The following is a 20260-nucleotide window of genomic DNA, read 5'->3' as shown; positions in this document are numbered from 1 at the left end:
ACTCATTTAAGGTTTTTGAGCTTTCACTGCCCACCTGCATTCATCTGACAGCTGCATATGGGGATTTATCAAAGAAGGGTCCCCCACTTTGGAATTTAGTTTCCCTGGTTGGGTCTTATAACAGTAGTATGGGCTATGCTGCACAGACTGGGTGGTGTCCTATTGGGCTGGATTTTAGTAGGGTCAAATGAGTTTGTTGGCAGTAGGTCATCCTGAATTGAATTTGATTGTACTATATGTGAACCTTTATTAGAAGGATTCTCCCTACACCTTTCCATGCTAAATTGAAATCCATAAATATATATGCTTGTTGGGGAAGGGTGCTTCCCCATCTATGTTATAATAAAGGTCCCCTGTCCAAGGTCTCAGTAGGCTGTTTCTGCCCATCTCTTATTTAACTGAACATACTCTGGCTTGCCTGAATCTACTGTTAAGAGTACTTTATTCCTTTGGTAAAAGGGTGCGTGGTTAAATGGGAGGTAGGGGATACTGGAAAGCATGATGTTTTTGTTGTCTGGAAAGGATAGGCAAGAAGAGTGCCTTATCAGTGCACATTGTAGGAGAACTAAATTCAAGACCTCTTCAAAATAAGAGAGGTGACTTGCTGGACTTGTGCAGAAAAGCTGGTGTTTGAACTATATAAACAGTACCACATGGTGTAACAGTAGAGGCAGAGTCGGGGGTTTCAGATTAAATGACTGCGCTTCAGCTCTTCTGTTCATGAACTGGGATCAGAGCAAATCCTCTCTCACAAAATGACAGAAATCTGGAGAGTGTCTTGAATTTTTCAAGCCTGGGCCAAGGACCTGATTCATCTGTCACTTACTCCAATTTTACGCTAGAGTAGCTTTGGCCTAGTTGTGCCCTTTTTGTACACCAGTGTAATTGAGGCCTCTTATGCATGAAGACAGTCAGCTAAAGTGAGTCTTGCATTTTCATTTTAGGGCTGCTATGGAACTTGTCCTCCACGGATGAACTGAAAGAAGAGTTGATACAGGAAGCCCTCCCTGTCTTGACAGATTGTGTTATTGTTCCTTTCTCTGGCTGGTCTGATGGCACCAGTAATAGGACAAGACAAATTATTGACCCAGAGGTATTCTTCAATGCCACAGGCTGTTTGAGGTAGGCCAGCAGACAAGTAGCTACATCAGCAAGCATAGGGGATGTGTAAGTGCTGACAGTGGGGAGGGGCACAACTCTGCGCTACTGCCCCTGCTGCTGCTGGGCATTGGATCTGGCTGGGCTGCAGCCCCACACCCTGCCATTGGTACAGAAATTGCGCTGCCAACACCACCCCCATTTCTGCCAGGCCCTGGCTCTGGCCAGGCTGCAGCCCCATGCCCTGTGCCCTGCTGTTGGCACAGAAATCTGGAGGGGGGGGCACATGCCCCCCCATTCCCCTCGATATTTTGTCAGTGTCAACAAGCCAGTCTTTTGACCAAAATTGTCTAACCCCTGTCCTCATGTCTATTTGGGAAGTTTGACCAACCTGAAATAAAACCTTTGGGTGGGAAAGTAGAATTTGCTGATGGAAAATTTTCAATTTTCACTTGTAAACTTGCAATTTTGGGCCATCAGAAATGAAAAATAATTTGGTTTCTGTTATTTGATGAAAAGTCAAACCTTTCCATAAATAAGCATGTTCCAGTTATCTCTAGTGCCTGTTTCTAATTCATAAATTTGACTTGATTTTTATTCTTACTATGTTCTGGATCCATCCATTGGGTCTTCTAACTAGTTACAATTACTGGGTGTTGCTCATTAGGGCTGTTAGAGGTTTTGGACAGAGCTTTGGACCCGGAGAAGCTTCGGACGTTTCAGGGTCCGAAGCAGCATGTCCAGGTCGAAGCGCTGGTCTCATTTGGCTTCCTGAAGCGGTTCGGAGCCGCCTCAGAGATCCGGCCATAGGGTATAATGGGGAAACAATAAAAGATCTATAACTTTGTTGTTTTTTTCTCCGATTTGGATGAACTTTTCAGGGATGGTAGACTCTGCAGAGAGGATGAAGCCTGCCAAGTTTCAAGAAGATCGGTGCAGGGGTTTGGGGGGAACTGCCCCTCAAGCTGCTGACAGGCAAAACTGGTGCCATGGGTGCTTGTGGGACCGACTGTCTGTCTTGGGGCAGGGAGGGGAGACACTGCTGCAGGCCTGGCTGCTCAGCTGCTGTGTTCCCAGTTACCAATCAATCGCTCATGATTCACTCAGGGACCAGGGACTCGGGGCCCAGCTCAATACACAGGACCTAGCTACTACATAACGACTTAACCAGCATCAATTAGCACCTACAAAACCAGGCTAAGGAGAGGAAAGAATCAATACAGACAATCAACTGCCCCAGGACAGACACAGTCTTGGCACGAGTTTTGTCTGTCAGCAGCTAGGGGTGCAGGGCCCCAGGACCCCCGTGCACTGATCTCCTCCACAGCTGGCAGGTGTCACACCAGGGGCCACCATTCCTGCACTGTCACCCTGCTGCGCCTGAACCCACGCGGTGTCACCCATGGCACGAGCTTTGCTTGTCCACAGCTTGAGGGGCAGTTCCCCCCAAACCCCTGCACCGATCTCCTTGAAACTTGGCAGGCTTTGTGGCGTCAGTAAGAGCTACCAGCCCTGCAGTTTTGACCCCCCTGTGGTGTAACACATAGACGTGACAGGAGTTTGGCTTTCAAGAATTTGGGATATAGTTCCCCCCAAACCCCTACACCGATCTTCTTGAAACTTGGTGGGTTTCATGCTCTCAGCAGGGGCTACCATCCCTGCAAGTTTAATCCAAATCAGACACAAAACAACAACGTTATAGATATTTCATTGATTCCCCATTATACCCTATGGCTGGAACTCTGAGGTGTGTCCAAAGCTTCGGCCGGATCAAGGCGGAAACCCGGTCCCAAGCTCTGGATCGGATCGTGGCCATCCAAAGCGGCCAGATCCGAAGCTGGATCAGATTGCTGTTGTCTTGCACAGGCCTATTGCTCATCAGTTGCCAAGTGAGAAGCTCATATATGGGCATAGAGTGGTTTATTCCTTCTTGGAAAAGCTAAAGAACTCTTTTGCATGGAGATCTTAGTTCTGACTTGCAATTTCTTCTACCAACCTGGGTGCCAGCACCTTTACATTAGGAACAACCAAAAATGATTTATAATTAGGTACTTTAATGAACTGAAGCTCTGCCTTAGGGGGTGTAGCAACAGGCTACACCCTTACCAGACATCTCCTGCTAAAGGGAGCGACATTTGATTTTGTTGGAACAACCAATGCATTGCTCCAACAACAAAATGGAGCAACTTGCTCCATAAGAAAACTGGAGAAATACAGGCTAAATAAAATTATCACAAGGTGGATTCATAATTATCTCAATAATCGCAAGGAAAGAATAACCCACACTGAGGCACCCTCATGCCCTAGCCAGCTGGGTTGGTGTCCACACATGTGTTGCTGTGCAGAAAAAAAACTTGTCAGCAGGGTATTACTTATATTTACAAGTACTATCCTGCTGCAGAGTTAATTAGTTTCCTGTGCCTAATAGGGGCACATGTGTAGATGCTGAGACATTTACTGCAGAGCTAATTAGTCAGCTCTGCAGTAAATATCTCACGTAGATGTGCCCAGTTGGTTATAGATTGATCTCCTTGTTCTCTCTTTTCCCCCTTCCCACTATTGAAGTGACTAGTATTTAGTGGCCAATTAGCTCAGCTGGTTAGAGCATAGTGCTAATAATGCCACGGTTACATGTTTTATCCCTGGAACGACCCAAAGACCTCTCCTGCCTCAGACAGGGGTTTGGACTAGATGTCCTGTCTCTTCTTGCCTTATTCCTCTATGATTTCTATGCTGTTCATGGAATCATATAGAAGCAGGGCTGGGAGAGACCTGGCAAAGAGGGCCAAGAGTATAGCACAGTTTAACCATCACCCCTTATTGCCCCTTTTCTTAATACCTGATGATCCATGTTCTACACAAACATTGCTATAGCACCTGGGGTTAGGTCCTGACATTGGTGATCCAGCTTACGCTACCTTGATCATGCGGAGTCAAATTGTCTACTTATGTAAACTGGCATAGTTCAATTGAAGTCAATTGGCTACACAAATTTACAGACCTTGAGGATGTCTCTCTCATTATCTCCCCTGATATTTATTTAATATTCTCTCTGGAAATAACTCTGAACAGGTATCCTGACCTCTTTTGTGTCCTAACTGTACATCTCAAGCCTCTAAGGAAAATTCCTACCAGTAACTAGATGTTCTTTCCAAGAGGATGTTTTACCCGTGGTAGTGATGTAAGAGGAGTTGTGCCCTGCACACAAGAACACGGCGAGACCTTTGCAGCATTGAAGGTGTCAATGAGACTTCAAGGATGCATTGGTTTTGTTGTGGACCTCTCCGAATGGGTGATTTCACCTTGTCAGAGGCCACCCTTACAAGAGGGTCGAATTCAAACAGCTACGTGTGGGAGTCAGGGAAACAGCAAGTGAACTGAGCTTATACACTTATATGGTGAACTGAGCTTATACACTTATATGTATGTCCCTACTTATACACTTTGACTTATGTCCCTACATTTCATAAACTGACTTTTTTCAGGAACCTGAGTTCTGCAGACATGGGACGCCAGACCATGAGAAACTACCCTGGCCTGGTTGATTCAGTCATGACTTATGCCCAGAACTGCGTGGCTGCTAACCGACCTGATGATAAGGTATCATACATCCCTCTCATTTACTCACAGATCATCAGCTAGTGTCTAGACTAAGCCCTGGACTAGCCACAGGCAGAACATGAACTATTGTTTCTTTTTTAAAGAAATATTTTCAAAGCTTGTAGTAAAAACACAAATGAGGCTTTGTAAATCTCTCAGGAGCTTCATTCCAGGCACAGATGAGAACGCTGCAGCTTCTCTTGTCCTGCAAAGGTTGTGTCTGGTATTATAGGAGAACAAAGTTTGGGACCAATGAGCTTCTCTTCATCTTGCAAAAATAGCAGAGACTGTCTGAACATAGTAGCAGAACTGACTTTCTGGGTTTCTATAGGGTAGAAAGGGGCATGGGCTGTATCCATTTTCTTTGCTGTCTATATATATTTATACACACATGGGAAGAAGGAGCATTTAGGCCCAGCTTTTAAAAGTTTGGCACCCGCACTCACAGGTGTCATCTCCATTAAAGTACCAAAAGATTGCCAAAAGTGTCTGGAACACAGACGCTCCCATTGTGTCATCTGTAGCAAGGATTTCAGAAGAGCTCAGCTTCTTATGCGCTCCCAAACTGCAGATCTCTTTTGAAAATCCAGTGCATTATTTTGTTGCCCAAGTGAGTGCTGGGCTCTTTTGAAAATTCTGCTTATTGGTGTCATCCTGGAAACTGCCGAACCCATCTGACACTTTTGTTCTGGTCCCCACTTTGTCACTGACTCATTAGGTTAGTGTGTACTGAATGGCAAATATTTTTAAAGGCCCGACCTAGTGAAGATCATTCATTTTTCTATTTAGTTCTTATTCAATCATTCCTCAGTGGGCTTTGTGCCTGAGTCAAGACAGCAAAGACAGTCACACTCAAGATTTGGCATATCGCATTTATGTCCTGGCAGTGGCATCCTACCTGCCATATACAGCAGCACTGTCAGTAAATCTGTCTGTAAATACATGCACCGTCTTGTGAGCCCATCCGAATATTAAACTGTTGTGTTTATTCTGGGGGTGATTTTAGTCTGTGGAGAACTGCCTCTGCATCCTGCACAATCTCTCCTACCGCCTGGATGCCGAGGTGCCCAATAAATACACCCAACTCAACCACATGGCCCGGAATGCCTCCATGGACCGATCTCTCACAGGCTGCTTCAACAGCAGAGGAGGAAAACTGGAGGTAAGACATGTTGTTCAGTGCCTGGAGACAAGGGCCTCACTAGGTTCAGGCAAAGAGCAACTGCACTCCCACGTGACTAGTGTCAGGAAGGGGGTTCAGAATAGTTGGGGTGGGGATTATAGAGGCATCACATGTCCTATGCTTAGCGTCATGGGAAGAGGTGAGAGCGTCAGTCTGTTCCAGACCAGTTAACAACAGGTAGGGGGGTCAGTTGTGCATGCCAAGGGCAAGATGCATGCAGATAGTTGCATGCTACCTCTAAAGGACCAAGGGATAATGAAGCGTGATTCCTGTGACAAGTGCCAGTCTCTTAAATATCAACCCCTTATTTTCCCTTAGGAAGATGAATATAATGTCCCTCTGCCTGAGGAGGATTACAAACCCAGAGGAGCCAACTGGCTTTACCATTCTGATGCCATCCGCACATACCTGTCCCTGATGGACAAGAGCAAGAAAGACTCCACCCTGGAAGCTTGTGCAGGAGCCCTGCAGAACCTCACTGCAAGCAGAGGACTGGTGAGAACTCTCTCTCTCTCGTGCAAAGTGGTGCATAAATGATCACATTGAGCATGAGCAGTAGGCAACGCATTGGTCGGTCAGGCACACAACTCTGTGTGTGCACTGGGACCATATGAATAAGCAACAAGGTTATTAAAACAAGGGTTTTAGACCCTGCCCTGTCTTGGGCCCAGGCTCTGGCTCCCTTCACCAGGGGCAGGGGTTGAACCTGCGTCTTTCTGACATCGTTGAACAGTGCTCTAACCACCAGGCTGTGGGTTAGACCTTTTCCTGAGGGTATCTCCACCCCTTCTTTTGAGGAAGGTCCTCTGGCAGCCAAGAGAGGAAGATATGTGCGCCAGGAGGCAGAGAGCAAGCTGGAGGGTATGTAGCTCAGTGGGAAGGGTGTTGCTCTGGAAGGGAGAAGTAGCTCAGACCCTTGCTCCCTATGAAGCAGAAACTTTCTCATTAAATGCCTTGCTATCCATTTTACCCAATAAATATGAAATGTGAGGTTCAGTGATTCAGGCTGAAGAAGAGGGCTGGGCTGAAGAGAAGACTGGGCAGTACCTAGTTTCTGGCCTGGTGCATAGAACATTGCTAGGAAGTCAGAGAAAACAAGTTCAGACTCCCTTGCAGTGAAGGTGGTTTAGGACCGGGGTTTCCCTGTGCCAGAGTGAGCTCCCTAATCACTTAACTATTGGACTCAAATGCGGGATGACCCTCTTCCTCATCCTCTCTTTTTGAGGACGCACATCCTACCTTCTCAGCCGTAGCGTAACATCCTGTACATGCACAATAGCCCTGCCAAAAATGCCACTTATGCAACTGAAAATCTACCACTTGAGCACATAAAGTGAAATAATATGCTGCCCCTAATGATTCACTGGGGGCCAGATTTTATTCCAGCTATTAGGTATCTAAATGGACTTAGGCACCCACATCTGGTTCAAATCCCTAAAAATCCATTATTGTGCCTACCTTGGTGTCTGTGCTGGTTCTTAGCAAAAAGTACAAAGATAAATTATGCCTTGTTGGATGTTAAATCCAAGTTCCTTTCATATGGGATTTCTGGCTGTTTTCTGGATAATGATCATTTTTCCCTACGACATTGCTCACGGTACTGAGGTGAGATGACCTGCATGTCACAGATGCAAAGCAGCACATCAACGACATGGAACAATATCATGATTTTTAAGGCAGTACTTTTTCAGGTGTAGATGTGGATTTTGGTATGTTTAAATGTGCAGGGGCTAAATTAAGCCCTCACTGCAAATATACAGCCTGATTTCACAAGCCTTCTTGATACCAGCTTTCATTGAGGAAATCTGTGTGCAGGGAATTGGCAGAATGGCATCATTAACCCTTTAGGTTACAGACTAGGGCAGGGACAGGCAATTATTTAGGATGGAGGGCCACTTACTGAGTTTGGCAAGCCATCGAGGGCCACATGACAGGCAGCCAGGGAGGTAGGTAAATATTAATTTTCTAAATTTTTTAGGGGCCCCGCGGGCCAGATAGAATGGCCTGGCGGGCCGCATCCGGCCCGCAGGCTGCATTTTCCCCACCCCTGGACTATAGGTTCTGTACTATGCTCAGCATCCTGGTAATAGATAACACCGAACGTATCTCTTTATAGTCAGAGGAAGTAATCAAATTATTTTGTTGCCACTCACCTCAACCCAATGGGATGTGCTGTTGGCAGCAATTCCACATATTCATTGCCTGCAAAGAGGAACAATGTCTATCAATAACACATGCCTCTCTTGGAAGAAAGCATGCAGCTGTCTGGCAGTGCAATATTGTTCAGCAGCTTGTTTGGTGATAAGCCAAGAATTTGAAAAAAAATGAAGATTTAAAATTAGGCTTCTATTCCTGTATGTAAGCACCTAAATGACAGCCTGATTTTCAGAGTTGCTGAGCCACAGTGTTACATGAATGTTAATGAGGTCAGATCCCCATGCAAGTATCTGTGTCCAATAAATGATGCATTTTTCTCAGGTCAGAAGAGAGGTAGCATAGGTATATTTTGTGCATGAAATGTAAAAATCTTCAACTGCTAACAAGCGTAGGCACAACTGTCACCCCCCTGGGCTCGCAAGAGGACAGAACACCCATCCCCTAACAAACTGTTCATCGACAAAATGAATAAAAAATGGCTTGTGAGGAAAGTGTCTATAGAAGAACAAAGCATTTTCTGCAGTTTTGCCTATGATGTAGCTATATTTACCTTGCAGTCCACCATGAGTGCACCCCAGACTGCGGTGTGTATTACAGCTGTATCATGCAAGGCTTAGAGGTAACTAATAAACTCTATTTTGCCTCTTAGATGTCTAATGCAATGAGCCAGGTGATTGGTTTGAAGGAAAAGGGATTGCCTCGTATAGCACGGCTTCTCCAATCCAACTGCTCTGAAGTTGTCCGATCTGGGACTTCTTTGCTGAGCAACATGTCCCGACATCCTGTTCTCCATAAAACCATGGGTAAGGAGCTTCAGCCAAAGAGGTTTCTAAGGGATTTTCTAGTTTCTCCCCTTCCATCACAAACCTGCCTTCCTTTGTGGACTTTCTAGTTGAATTCTGACAAGCATCCCTCTTGGCATTACTTCCCCAAGCAAATACATTCATACTACTTCTCTCCAAGGTGCATGTTCAGCAGAGCTGGGAGAGTGGCCAAGTGATAATATTTGGGCACAGGCCTTAGAAGGAACTCTTAAGATGCCATCTTTTGGACTAGTGTGTAGTCTGGTTAAATAGACTACTTCTAAGACATGTTTGTGGTGTGCTTTATAGCTAAAACAGATCAGCTGGTCTTTCTGGGCCTTTAGTTTATATATCGGAGTATTTCCTTGGTTGAATTGGTCTGGGTTTCGGTGGTAACAGTATATGTGGTCTCCTGGCTTTTTTGAGGCTCACTGCTTATGGCAATGAGCCATTTCAAGCTCAGATGTTTAAAGAAAGTAGCATTTATTGTGCTACTACCACCTGGCATTAAGAATACCTCCATTAGGACTTCCAGGCTTTATAACAAGTAGTATTTAACCAAGGTGTCCGATTGATCTGGTTGATTTAAGTGCTGATTGGAGCATTCCATCTTTAGCTCACCAGGTGCTTCCAGATGTGTCGCGTCTCCTGTCCTTCCAGAGTGCAAACACCAACACCTATGGAGAGATCATGTCATCAGCTTGCTACACTCTGAGGAACCTCATCATGTCCAACCCACACCTGGGCAAATCCTACTTGACAAGCAACGTGATGAATAATGTATTAAGCCTCTGCCGAAATGGGTGAGTCTTGGTGAGGAGCAGACTAGAACTAAGGCCCAAACAGTGGAAGTGATTTGCCCAAGGTCACCCAGCAAGCCAGAGGCAGCAATGGAAATGGACCCCAGGCCTCTCAAGTCCCAGTATGATGCTTTGCCCACTACATTCTACTGGTACCTTGTTGTTATCAATTAGTGTAATTAATGATGGGTGTCTAAACCATCTCCTTTCCCTTGAGCAAGAACCAACTCAAACATTATAAGTTGGAAAATTTACCCCAGACAAGAAATGGTTCCAAGTTTGTGCTCTGCTCAGGAGACACCGTGGGAAAAATGCAGAGATTGGGGCAGCATGAAAAAGACCAATATTGAGAAACTACAAACAAAATAGTGGAAAGGAGGAAAAGAAAATCCAAATGAAGAAATCCAGGGCAGGCTCTTGTACCAGTCTGTCTTTTGGATTGACCCTCTGACATGAAAAAAGATGACAGGCTGCAGCTTGGCCAAAAACTCAATTGACCATGGGGGAAATTTTGGTTTAAATGACAGTAGAAGAGGTCTGCAAACTAAATCTAATTTTCCAAAACCAAAATGGAGCTTTAGAGGTTAATGAACAGTCAGACTCCAAGAAGTTGGCCTAGGCCTACAGAAGGATATATTGCGTTACACCTGATGCAGTCCCCAGGCAGCACCTTGTTGAGCTTCCCATTAAAGACAACAGTAGGAATTGGATCAGGACCTTAATCTGTTCCTTTTAATTGAATCTCTGTAGTGATCGACTGAGGGGAGGCCTGAGCTCCTCACAGACCACAAGATTTTCAGAATCAAATAGCCATGCGCTTTGTATAGCTCTAGTATAAGCTGCATGAGCATGTATTGCCTGACACTGTACATTTTTTAAGCTGTTTGGTGGAATCAGTCGTCAGCTGATTTCATTTCACACTAGCCTTGTCTGTATTACAAGGATTCTGCCAACAGAGGTTTTGCTGCCAGACAGCAGCCACAACATGGAAGCCAACAGAGAGCCTGCACATCCTCACAGCTGTTGGTAGGGCTGCATGGCTTCAGCACAGCAGTTATGCCAGCAAGGCACGTGGTATACCATTGGAGGCACTGGCAGTTCAGGGGACTATAGCAGCCAGCTGGAGGCCTAGTTAACTCCATGCATCTTCTGTTAGGTAGCAGCAGCAGCTTTCTTTCAGTCAGAGAAATGGTATTGCTGTCATGGCAGAAACAAAGGCTGCTGTTGTGGTAGGTGAGCTGGGAGTGTGGACATGCTGTGATGTAAAACAGGCCGTAGTCCAACCAGCAGCTGAAGTGTAGCTTTGTCCAGCTGCAGTATTTTTCAAGCTGGGCAGCTCCCTGTCTGGTTTTGTTTTGCAGAACCTCATGATGCAGGTTTGGGATAGGAAAGGGTCCAAGCTGCAGAGTCTGAACCAGGTCAGAGCTCACCCAGTGTATAGGGTGTCCAGCATTCATGAGCGGCTGGTGCATCCCGAGTCTGGGGGGACACCAGATCACCGACGGGGGAGGAGGGGGTCCCTCAGTGGCCAATCACCGGTTTCGTGGCTGGTGCTTCCAAGGGGTGCATGGCTGATCTCAGGGGGTGCATGTGCACCCGCGTGCACCCCCTATGCATCGCCAATGCCAGCATTTATATTTGGCCAGTCATAGTGATAAGAACAGGCAGTGAAACTCTGATCCAGTTATGACCCAAAGTCATAGGAAGATGCAATCCAGTTTTTAGCAGGGTAAACCCCCATTACCATTTGCTGAGTAAGGATTTCATGATTACCACGTATTATTGTTGCTGTTTTTATTCAAGTCATAGCTCCTGCATTTCCACTGGACAGTTCAGGGGACTGCAGCAGCCAGCTGGAGGCCTAGTTGACCTCACACGTCTTCTGCTAGAAAGCAGCAGCAGTTTTCTTTGAGTCAGAGAAATGGTATTGCTCTCCTGGCAGAAAGAAAGGCTGATGCTGTGGTATACAGGGTTATTCCTGTAAGTGCACTACTGAGTAATCCAATCAGCCCACTTCTGCATAAACCCAGCAATGATACTGTCCAATTTCCTTCCTGTTTTCTGGTCCTTTCAATTCCACACCTCAGGAATATCTCTTTAGCTTAGTGCAGTCCCATTCATCTGGGCCACAGCCCAACTCCCCTCCTTCCTTTGTGCTTACCCCCTTTGCATACCAACAGCTGGGTGCCAAATGATCTCTTCAAGGCAGTGCACAAAGTCTTGGTTGAATAATTTTCAGCATGGCTAGCTCATCCCTTGCAGACATCACACGTGTCCTTCTTTGTGGATGGTGCTTGGGTTGTGAGAGTTGCTGGTCTCTGGCCAGCCAAAAGTCAGTGGGTTCCTTTCATCCTTCCAGCTCCTGCCCAAAAGCTGCTGAGGCTGCTCGTCTCCTACTGAGTGACCTTTGGTCAAATAGGGAGCTGCAGAGTGTGCTCAAACAGGTAAGAAAAATGTGTTTTTTTTTCTATTTTACAGCTAATAGACTCATATAGAGCTGGACTTGCCCAGGGCATTTTGGCATTTACGTGTCCGGGGAAATTCCATTCTTGGGCATCTATGGATAACTAAGTAATTATTCAGGCTCACACCACCAAAACTGACAGAGACAGAGACGCTGCTCATCTTTTACCCCAAATAGCTACATGACTAGGACACACACTTGGGAAGGCAGAGGTGAGGTATTTACTGGGCTGGAAAGGATGGGGAGGAGGAAGGGGCATGGCTCCCTTGCCTGCAATATGGCAGAAGCTTCCCCCCTGCACAGCCCTCCATCCATTTTTTCAAATGACTACATTAGTGGCTCAGCTTCAAAAAGAGCACCAAAGAAGGGGCTAGATAAAGGCTGGCCCGTGGTGTGATGGTTGGAGTACTTTACTGGAAAGTCTGAGATTCCCTAGTGCAAACCCCCTCAGGATCCCGATAGCAAGAACTCGAGACCTCCAGCTTTCCAAATGAGTGCCAGTGAGCTGGGAGGAAGGGGACAGATGGACATCCCTTTACTGTTCTTCAGTCTAAGTCTGGCTGTCACAGGTTTGGGCTAACTCCATTTGTAAGTGTTTACGGCTGCTGTCCTTCCACAAGGGCCACATGTGTACGTGCTGTAGCCACTACTGAGTATGCTCTGTCTGTGCAATGTAGTAGCAGCCTGTAGTTGTCCATGTGCAGGCCTATGACTTAGGGAATACAATAACTCTGGTTGCACAAGTGCCAAAAAATGGCCACTCGGACAACTAGGAAAGAGTAGAAAGTCACTCTTATTGTCCTTAGACATCCAGACCTGGCCCTCCTTCCGTGTACGCTGGTCCACATTAGGAGCAACTCCAACATCTTGTCCAAAGCAAGCGCAAGTGGCAGAAGCTGGTCATGGGGACTCTACCTCACATGAGTTAATGGAAGTCGACTGATAGATACAACGTCAAGGCTTTTTTTTCTCCCTTCTCCCTTTCTTCTGCTTGTCCAGAGACTTGCTCTGCAACCACCTTTCCATGTCAGAGTTAAACTAATCTTCAGAATAGCAAGAAATATACCCAGGAATTGTTCCCAGCTTCCTTAGCAGAATCCCCAAACCTGCAATTTCTGGAAGCCCATGTACAATGGACTAGCTTTTAAACAGTCCTCTTTGACCAAACCAAGGTTCTCCTTGCCCACACCAAGGAAAGCTGGCAGCAACAAGAGAAATAAATGTAGTGACTAAGTAGAACGGTAACTTCCAGACAGCAGATGCTGCTGCCTGTGGATTGTAAATGAGCATAATTTTTTAGAATAAAAGTAATTTTCTTTTATATCGCTGCACATGACCTTACTTCAGCCATTTTAGGATGGGAAGTTAATCCACCTCCATTTTGGCAAGACTGAGCTCCTCTTGCATATTCCACATGCGATCATGGTATATATATGCAACAAACATGCATGCTCATTTCCCTTTTTCTAGCATAGGAAGGAATGCTTTCTCCTCAAGGAATGGTAAGGTCCTGCTATGAGAAGCGGGAAGACAATGTAGGAAAGACTCATTCCACCAATACATACGATTTATTTACATGACATAAATATCACACAACTCTGTGCAGGCCCAAGGTTGTACAGGGGCCATGCAGCATGACCAAGTGTTTCTGTGAAGGATGTATGGAGCTAACTTGTGGAGTGCAGGCAGAGCTTTGAGGCAGGACAAGAATGACTTATGATTGATGACAGTAGATACTGATTTGGATTCCACCTGCACTAACAGCATTTGGCATATTTTTCATACCTCCTTCTGCAGCAAGGATTTGATAAGAACATGATGGGATCCTTAGCTTCGACCACTTTCAGGACCCTGTCCTCCAGATTTTAGAGACCTCCAGCAGAAGATGAAGCTGCAGGTGAGAGAATGGGATTGTCAATGTTGGAGTATTTGCAGTATTCAAGGACCGGCAAGATGGTGCCTTGACCTCATCCGCAATGTCATATCTCTACATCTGCTGCTCTGCAGATGGTGAGCACTAGAGGCTGTTCCCAGGGGTCTAGCAATATATTCAGAGATGAACTCTACGGGGCAGGAATTTTGCCTCCTGTATTTGTACAGTGCCAAACACATTACTCACCAAATGTGATAGACCAATGAAGCCTCATCTCTTCAAACAGGACAGCACATTTGTGGTTTCAATCTTTTTTGCCAACTAGAAAATGTATTATTAAATGTCAATTTACAAAATGAAGTTACTAGACAAAGACATCTTCTGTTCCAGATGCAAAGATATCCATCCAGAAACATGTTCATTCTTGGACCATGAGTCATATCAGTTAGACCTTGTGAATATTACAGAATTATTCCCAATACTTGTTATGGCTCTTAGCAGGTCTAGTCACTTTCTGAACCTTTAAACAAATCTTTGAAAAGTCTTATGAATCTTTAAGCAAATCTCAGAAAAACCCGGTTGGATAGGTAAAAACTAAGAAATCATGTTGTCTGCATAACGCAGATAGAGAGGTTAAAGTTGAAGTTTTTAGATGTTCACTAAACTGTATTTCAGACATGCTAATTGTCTGTATCTGTAACTGAAATGAATGGAAGTGTGGGGTGATCAGCACCACCTCTTAAATATTGGGCCTGCTTGGGGTGTGTGCAGCTAAAAATTAGGTAAATTAGTAATCAGCTCCAGTCCGTGGATGCCCTTTGTGGATAAACATCTTGTTGGCTGCCAGCCCAGCCCTACTATAGGGCCAAAAAGATGCAAGAGTCAACTAGCTGCGGTTGCACATTGGGGAATTGCACCCATATTGACTAACATGATCACCTCCGCTCACAGTCATAATGTACACGTAGGCAGGGGAGTGTAGTAGCAATTAAATGAACTTACGGTTTTAACACAGACAAATGATGTTAAGATTTCTGAATGTGAAAGAGTCAGTTTGAAAGGATTAATGTTTTCTTTCATTTTCAGGGTTTATCATTGGTTCATGTCTGGGAAGATCCAATCCACGAGGGATTAGGCAGGACATTAAAGATATACAGTCTTTCTAGAGTTAAGCTCACCTGTAAAGATAACTAAGTACGAAAATTTTATGTGGACGATACTGATATTTTAAAGCATTTTCTTCATTTCTTAGAGGGGGTGGGGTGGGGAGGGGAGTTTTCAGTTTAAAATTTCTTGATGTCAAAGCTTGTGTGTGTTTCTGTTCATGTATGTGCACACATTCATATATCTCCATACCCATCCACCCACATCCAGACACACACAAGTGGACTTTTCCAGAGGGTTTCCTAGGGGGGTTAGTCCCCACAAATTCTATTGTAAATCATTGGGAAGTGTGTACCTAACCCTCTCAGGAGTTTCTGAAAACCTCACGCTATATATGCACTAACCACTGCTTTCTCAAACCCTTGTCACAACCCATTTTTACCCAAATATGCAAAACTACCACGCTATGCATTTATTCCATTGTAGATGGCCACTGTAGACAGATTCACAACACAATGCTCCTATTTTAGATGGCTGGTGATTTCTAACCTTTGTGGACATGGGCTTCTCTCTCTGCTTTTGACTCTTTCTCAAGTCAGCTTTCATTAGTCAGATTTATTAGGTATTGGCTGTCATAGGTCACGTGATTTCTAAATCTCAAGAAGCAAATCCATATCTGAAAAGTATCCCTTAAATCACAGTCGTTAAAAATTCTCATCAACTGTATGTTACAGAACAATATAAATAATTCATGGAAGACATTGGGGACACAAACCGTGTTGAACATCACAACAATTATACCCAGATCTAAAAATGTTATTACAGTCAGCTGCCATCTCATCCCTGTAGCAGGCCAAGCATGCCATTTGATAAGCTCAGATGCACACAGATAAATGCAGTTATTTCCCACAGCTGCTGTGAAGTTTGAGTGTGGCTTGAAAGGAGAGAAAGGTAGCATTTTTATGACTGTGACTGATTAGAAACCAACATAGCATATTGTTATTAAAATGGTTTTAAACATTGAAAAAAGCTACATTAGGAAATATATTATGAAGTATTTTCTAGTCCCAAGAGCATCTTCAACTCATCCTGTTCTACAAAGGCTGGCTGAAGTGGCAGAGGAAACCTAAATTCCCTATCAATCATTTGATTTAGTCTTAAGTCATTTAACAGATCAAACAGATGGTTCTGTCTTGCTCTTTTTCAAAAAGATCTCTCCCCAGGCTTTTTTGGAAGCATGTCTCCCTTGGGGAAAGGATTGATGAACTTATTGAGTACATATGTGCTAATTGTCTTACATGCAATACTGTTGCATGGTGCAACTCTGATGGAGCATAGGCATTTTATAAATTCTGGGGTTGAGTGGGACTTGCTGAAAACAAGCACTATGGAAATGAGCCAAGAAAGGGAAACAATGCAAGGGTTTGTTGGGTGTTTTTTTGGTTGTTGTTTTTTGTTTTGTTTTGTTTTGTTGGGGGGGGGGCGCAGTTTGGAGGCAAAAGGACAGAGCCAGCTCTTCAGATGGTGGAAATCAGACCGACTCCGTCAGCTTAAATTAATGTCAGTAAATTTGCATGAACTGATAATCTTCCTCAAAGAGTTTAAATTTGCCCCGGTCTGGCTGTTCTCTAGGTCTGAGCAGAGAGATAGATAATTTAGAAATTGCACCTTCTTGTATTGGTATGAAGTATGACTATTCAGCCAAGGCACAAATGCAAGAAAGGAATGGTAAAATGCAGGGGTGGCCAACCTGCAGCACAGGTGCCACAAGTGGCATGGCAGCTAGGCCTGTGCGAAGCAGCTAGTATTTGCTTTGGATTCAGATTCGGCCGATTCGGGGGACAGTGATTCGATCTGGTGATTCGAATCACTGTCCTGATTCAATTCGACTGAATCTGATTTGGAGATTCAGCTGCTGCCAAATCACCCCCCACCTGGCAGCACCCAGTGAGCACTGGGGCTTTTCTTTAAAGTACAGGGAGCTGGGGTGGGCAGGGCAACTGTGGCGGGGCTGGGGGAGTGGGCAGGGGTCAGTGGGGCTGGGAGAGCGAGTGGGGTCAGGGGGGCTGGCAGGGGTCCCCCCATGGTCTCCTCCCCCCTCCTCCAACCCCCCCTCCCCTGCCCCTAGTACTTCCCAGCTCGGAGTGGCTGAAGCTGCCTGCTAATGAATTGGGACTGCCCAAATCACCAAAGATTCGGAGAGCTTTGAATCGATTCGGACCTTTAAATTGCTCCCCTGATTTGATTCGGATTCAGCGATTCGCCCACTGAATTGGGCTGAATCTCTTCCAAATCAAATCACCAACTGAAGCTTAACACAGCCCTAATAGCAGCCTCTGTGAATGGCACGCAGCAGATCAAAGAGGGAGCTGGCAGCCTGGTGGCAGATAGGCCAGGGAGCAGAAAGGAGAGCAGCAGATCAGGCAGAAAGCACAGGGCAGGAAGCAGGGAGTAGAATGCCTGCCAAAAAGGTTGGCCCTGTTTGGTATGGTGGAGAGGGTTATTCAGTTAACTTTCACTGGAGAAGCAGAAGGTCTTTTAACAATTTGCATGTTGAGGGGCAAAGTCTGCTTCCTCACTAACTTCTAGGCAAGGATATTTGCTTAAGAGAGGTAGAGGAAGAAATAAGCTTTCCTGAATTGGACTGCTGAACCTTAACAAATGCATATGGTCCCACACTCAGGAGCATTTAAGCCTAGCTGCAGCTGGGGAATTTTGGCCTGGGGTCTTGACCTTGCCATACAGCTCAGATATTAAACTACTGATATATGTGGTTCCAGATGTTTTTAACAGAACACAAGAGTTTGTCTGCCAAATTTTGTTTTAGGAATATAGGAACATAGGGCTGGAAGGTGCCCAATGAGGTCATCTAGTCCAACCCCTGCACAAGGCAGGCTTATCCCTGACTAAACCATCCTGGTCTGTCTAAGTAGCCAAATGTCTGTTCCAGTGCTTATGTACAAGATACTATACTTTTGGAATAAGGGTGTATTGAGTGTAATTTTTCATCCTGTCCCTTTCCTAGTTTGTTTGTACAATCATTTCACTTGCATGGGCAATCTGAGCAACTGTGCACTTACAATTTATGCATTTGAGCATAACATCTTTGCTTTAAAATTAATAGAGAAAGCCTAATGATGTAATGCCAAGGGGAGTTCATTATAATTTTGCAGTTAATCACATGCTGTGCCTTTATTTGAAAACATCATTACTTTATAGAACAACTAAATTTTGTGTACTGCTTTAGAGGGTAAGGCATAAATAGTGGTAACTAAATGAAAATGGCCTGCTAATTATATTCTTTTCAAGTGCCTTATGGTTAATTCTTAAAGTCAAAGGAACATTTACATCACTGGCATAAATTTTGTTAATTTTACTGGAGAGTTTTAAGCCAAGTTCAACAAATAACTTCAGAAGAGATAACCGTATAAGGTGTGGTTCATTATTACATCCCGCAATTTAGCAGATAGCCAAATCAGGAGATTAGTGTGCTCTACAGCAACAAGCACATCATGTTGTACAATCAGGAACCACACAATTACCTCAAAGCTATTGCACAACTACAATTTGCCGGTAAAATTCAGTGATAATAGAGGTCATTCTCCTCTCACCCACCTGAGGGTAAACCTGGATTCACTCTAGAAATCAGTGAAGTAGCCCTGGTGTTAAATTAGTAGGTGAAAAGAGAATCCGACCCTTTGGAAGAAGTTGTTCAGTGAAAGAGGAGTTTAGTGATTTACTTTGCCATGTAAAAAGACATGTCTACCTTTAAATCAAAAACCTGCACTGCTTAGAGTGACACTGGTTCTTAAAAGAATATTTTAAAATATTTACGGGGGTGTTGGTTGTAGCCGTGTTGGTCTAAGGACACAGGCAGACAAGGTTCTTTGAGTGAATCTGATATCTTTTATTAGACCAAGTTGGTCTAATAAAAGATATCAGATTCACCCAAAGAACCTTGTCTGCCTAAAAATATTTGTGTGACAACTTCTTCAACAACAGTATAAGTGTATTTTGAGCCTAGGATTTTGTTTTTTTGCATGCTAAAAAGAGATTTTATCATATCCTCAAATAATACCGATGAGAGCAGGCCTGCCGTACACAGCCTGTGCTCCTGTTTGTGTTGTATTGGTGGTAAAGGAACGGAGATTTACTTGGCTGTTGCTCATCGCCACCTGAAACTCTACCACATGTAGAAGTAAGAATTTAGTGTCTGCCTAGAACGGGGATAGCCAACCTGCAGCAAGCTTCCCACAAGAGGCATGAGAAGTTTCTGCGTGGCATGCGGCAGGTCATGGAGGGGACAGCAAAGCAGCAGACTGGACAAGGAGCAGAAGGCAGAGCAGGAGATCAGGCAGGGAGCTGCAAGCAGAACAATAGATCAGGTAGGGAACATAAGGCAAGGAGAAAAACCAGAGGAACTGATCAGGCAAGGGAAGGGGATCAGAGTGGCACTCAGGGAGGGTGTGGGGCTAATTTGTGGTACAGATGCCAAAAAGGTTGCCCCTCCCCACCTCCACCCCTTGCCCTGCTAGCATAGAATATAAGTCGTATATAGATGTACCACACCTGGTTGTGTTCTATGCTTAGCTCAAGAGTTGCTTCTATTTTCCGACAAATGCTTTCTTTTGTATACTGTAAAATCCTAATAGAGGGAAGAGTCAGCCATTATCTTCCAGCCCCGGAATTTCAGATGCATTGTGGACAATTTAAAAGCCATCTAGGCTGCTTTATTTCTCTGTTACCTTACCACCATTTTATCACCATCTCTGTAACCAAATAGCCTATAGCTATAGAATATATTCTGTAAGGTATAGATGAGTGAGAATAATGTGCCAGAGTTGTTTTTCTATACTGTATGTATTTGCTTCACTGGAAATTTTGAAATCAATAAAAGTCATGGTATTTCTTGATCTTTGTCCTTTGGGTTGTTGTTGTTTGGTTTCTCCTGCTACGGAAACTTTTGAAAAGTAGCAGCATTGAAAAATAATACAAAGTCGATTGCTCTCCAGCAATGTCTACTCTAGGACCTGGGCCAGAGTCAGTGGAGTGATCGATCTCATTCATCCTGCAGTCAGAAATCCTGTTTAATCTAGTTTTATACCTAGGTCAGTGGTACAGCTGGAATGTGCAGTATGTTCAGCTCCAGCAAATAATGCCTTTGCCCAGTGGAATTTC

General features: G+C 44.6%; 1 protein-coding gene across 2 annotated transcripts in view; it reads left to right on the top strand.

Annotated features, from left to right (window-relative positions):
* Positions 1-19995, top strand: part of PKP1 (plakophilin 1) — a 55800-nt gene extending 35805 nt beyond the window's left edge. For both annotated transcript variants that reach the window (XM_019492603.2, XM_006262119.4), the window contains exons 6-14: positions 945-1122; positions 4584-4698; positions 5705-5860; positions 6200-6376; positions 8688-8841; positions 9458-9644; positions 12001-12085; positions 13903-14002; positions 15065-19995. In XM_019492603.2, the coding sequence (XP_019348148.1) occupies positions 945-1122; positions 4584-4698; positions 5705-5860; positions 6200-6376; positions 8688-8841; positions 9458-9644; positions 12001-12085; positions 13903-13974 (1124 nt within the window). In that variant the 3' untranslated portion in view covers positions 13975-14002; positions 15065-19995. The remainder of the gene's footprint in view (positions 1-944; positions 1123-4583; positions 4699-5704; positions 5861-6199; positions 6377-8687; positions 8842-9457; positions 9645-12000; positions 12086-13902; positions 14003-15064) is intronic.
* Positions 19996-20260: the final 265 nt, after the last annotated feature.

The sequence above is a fragment of the Alligator mississippiensis genome, chromosome 14 (assembly GCF_030867095.1).
Source record: "Alligator mississippiensis isolate rAllMis1 chromosome 14, rAllMis1, whole genome shotgun sequence".
Classification (NCBI taxonomy): Eukaryota; Metazoa; Chordata; order Crocodylia; family Alligatoridae; genus Alligator; species Alligator mississippiensis.
The sequence above is the reverse complement of the archived record's forward strand: the minus strand, read 5'-3'. Positions and strand labels throughout refer to the sequence as shown.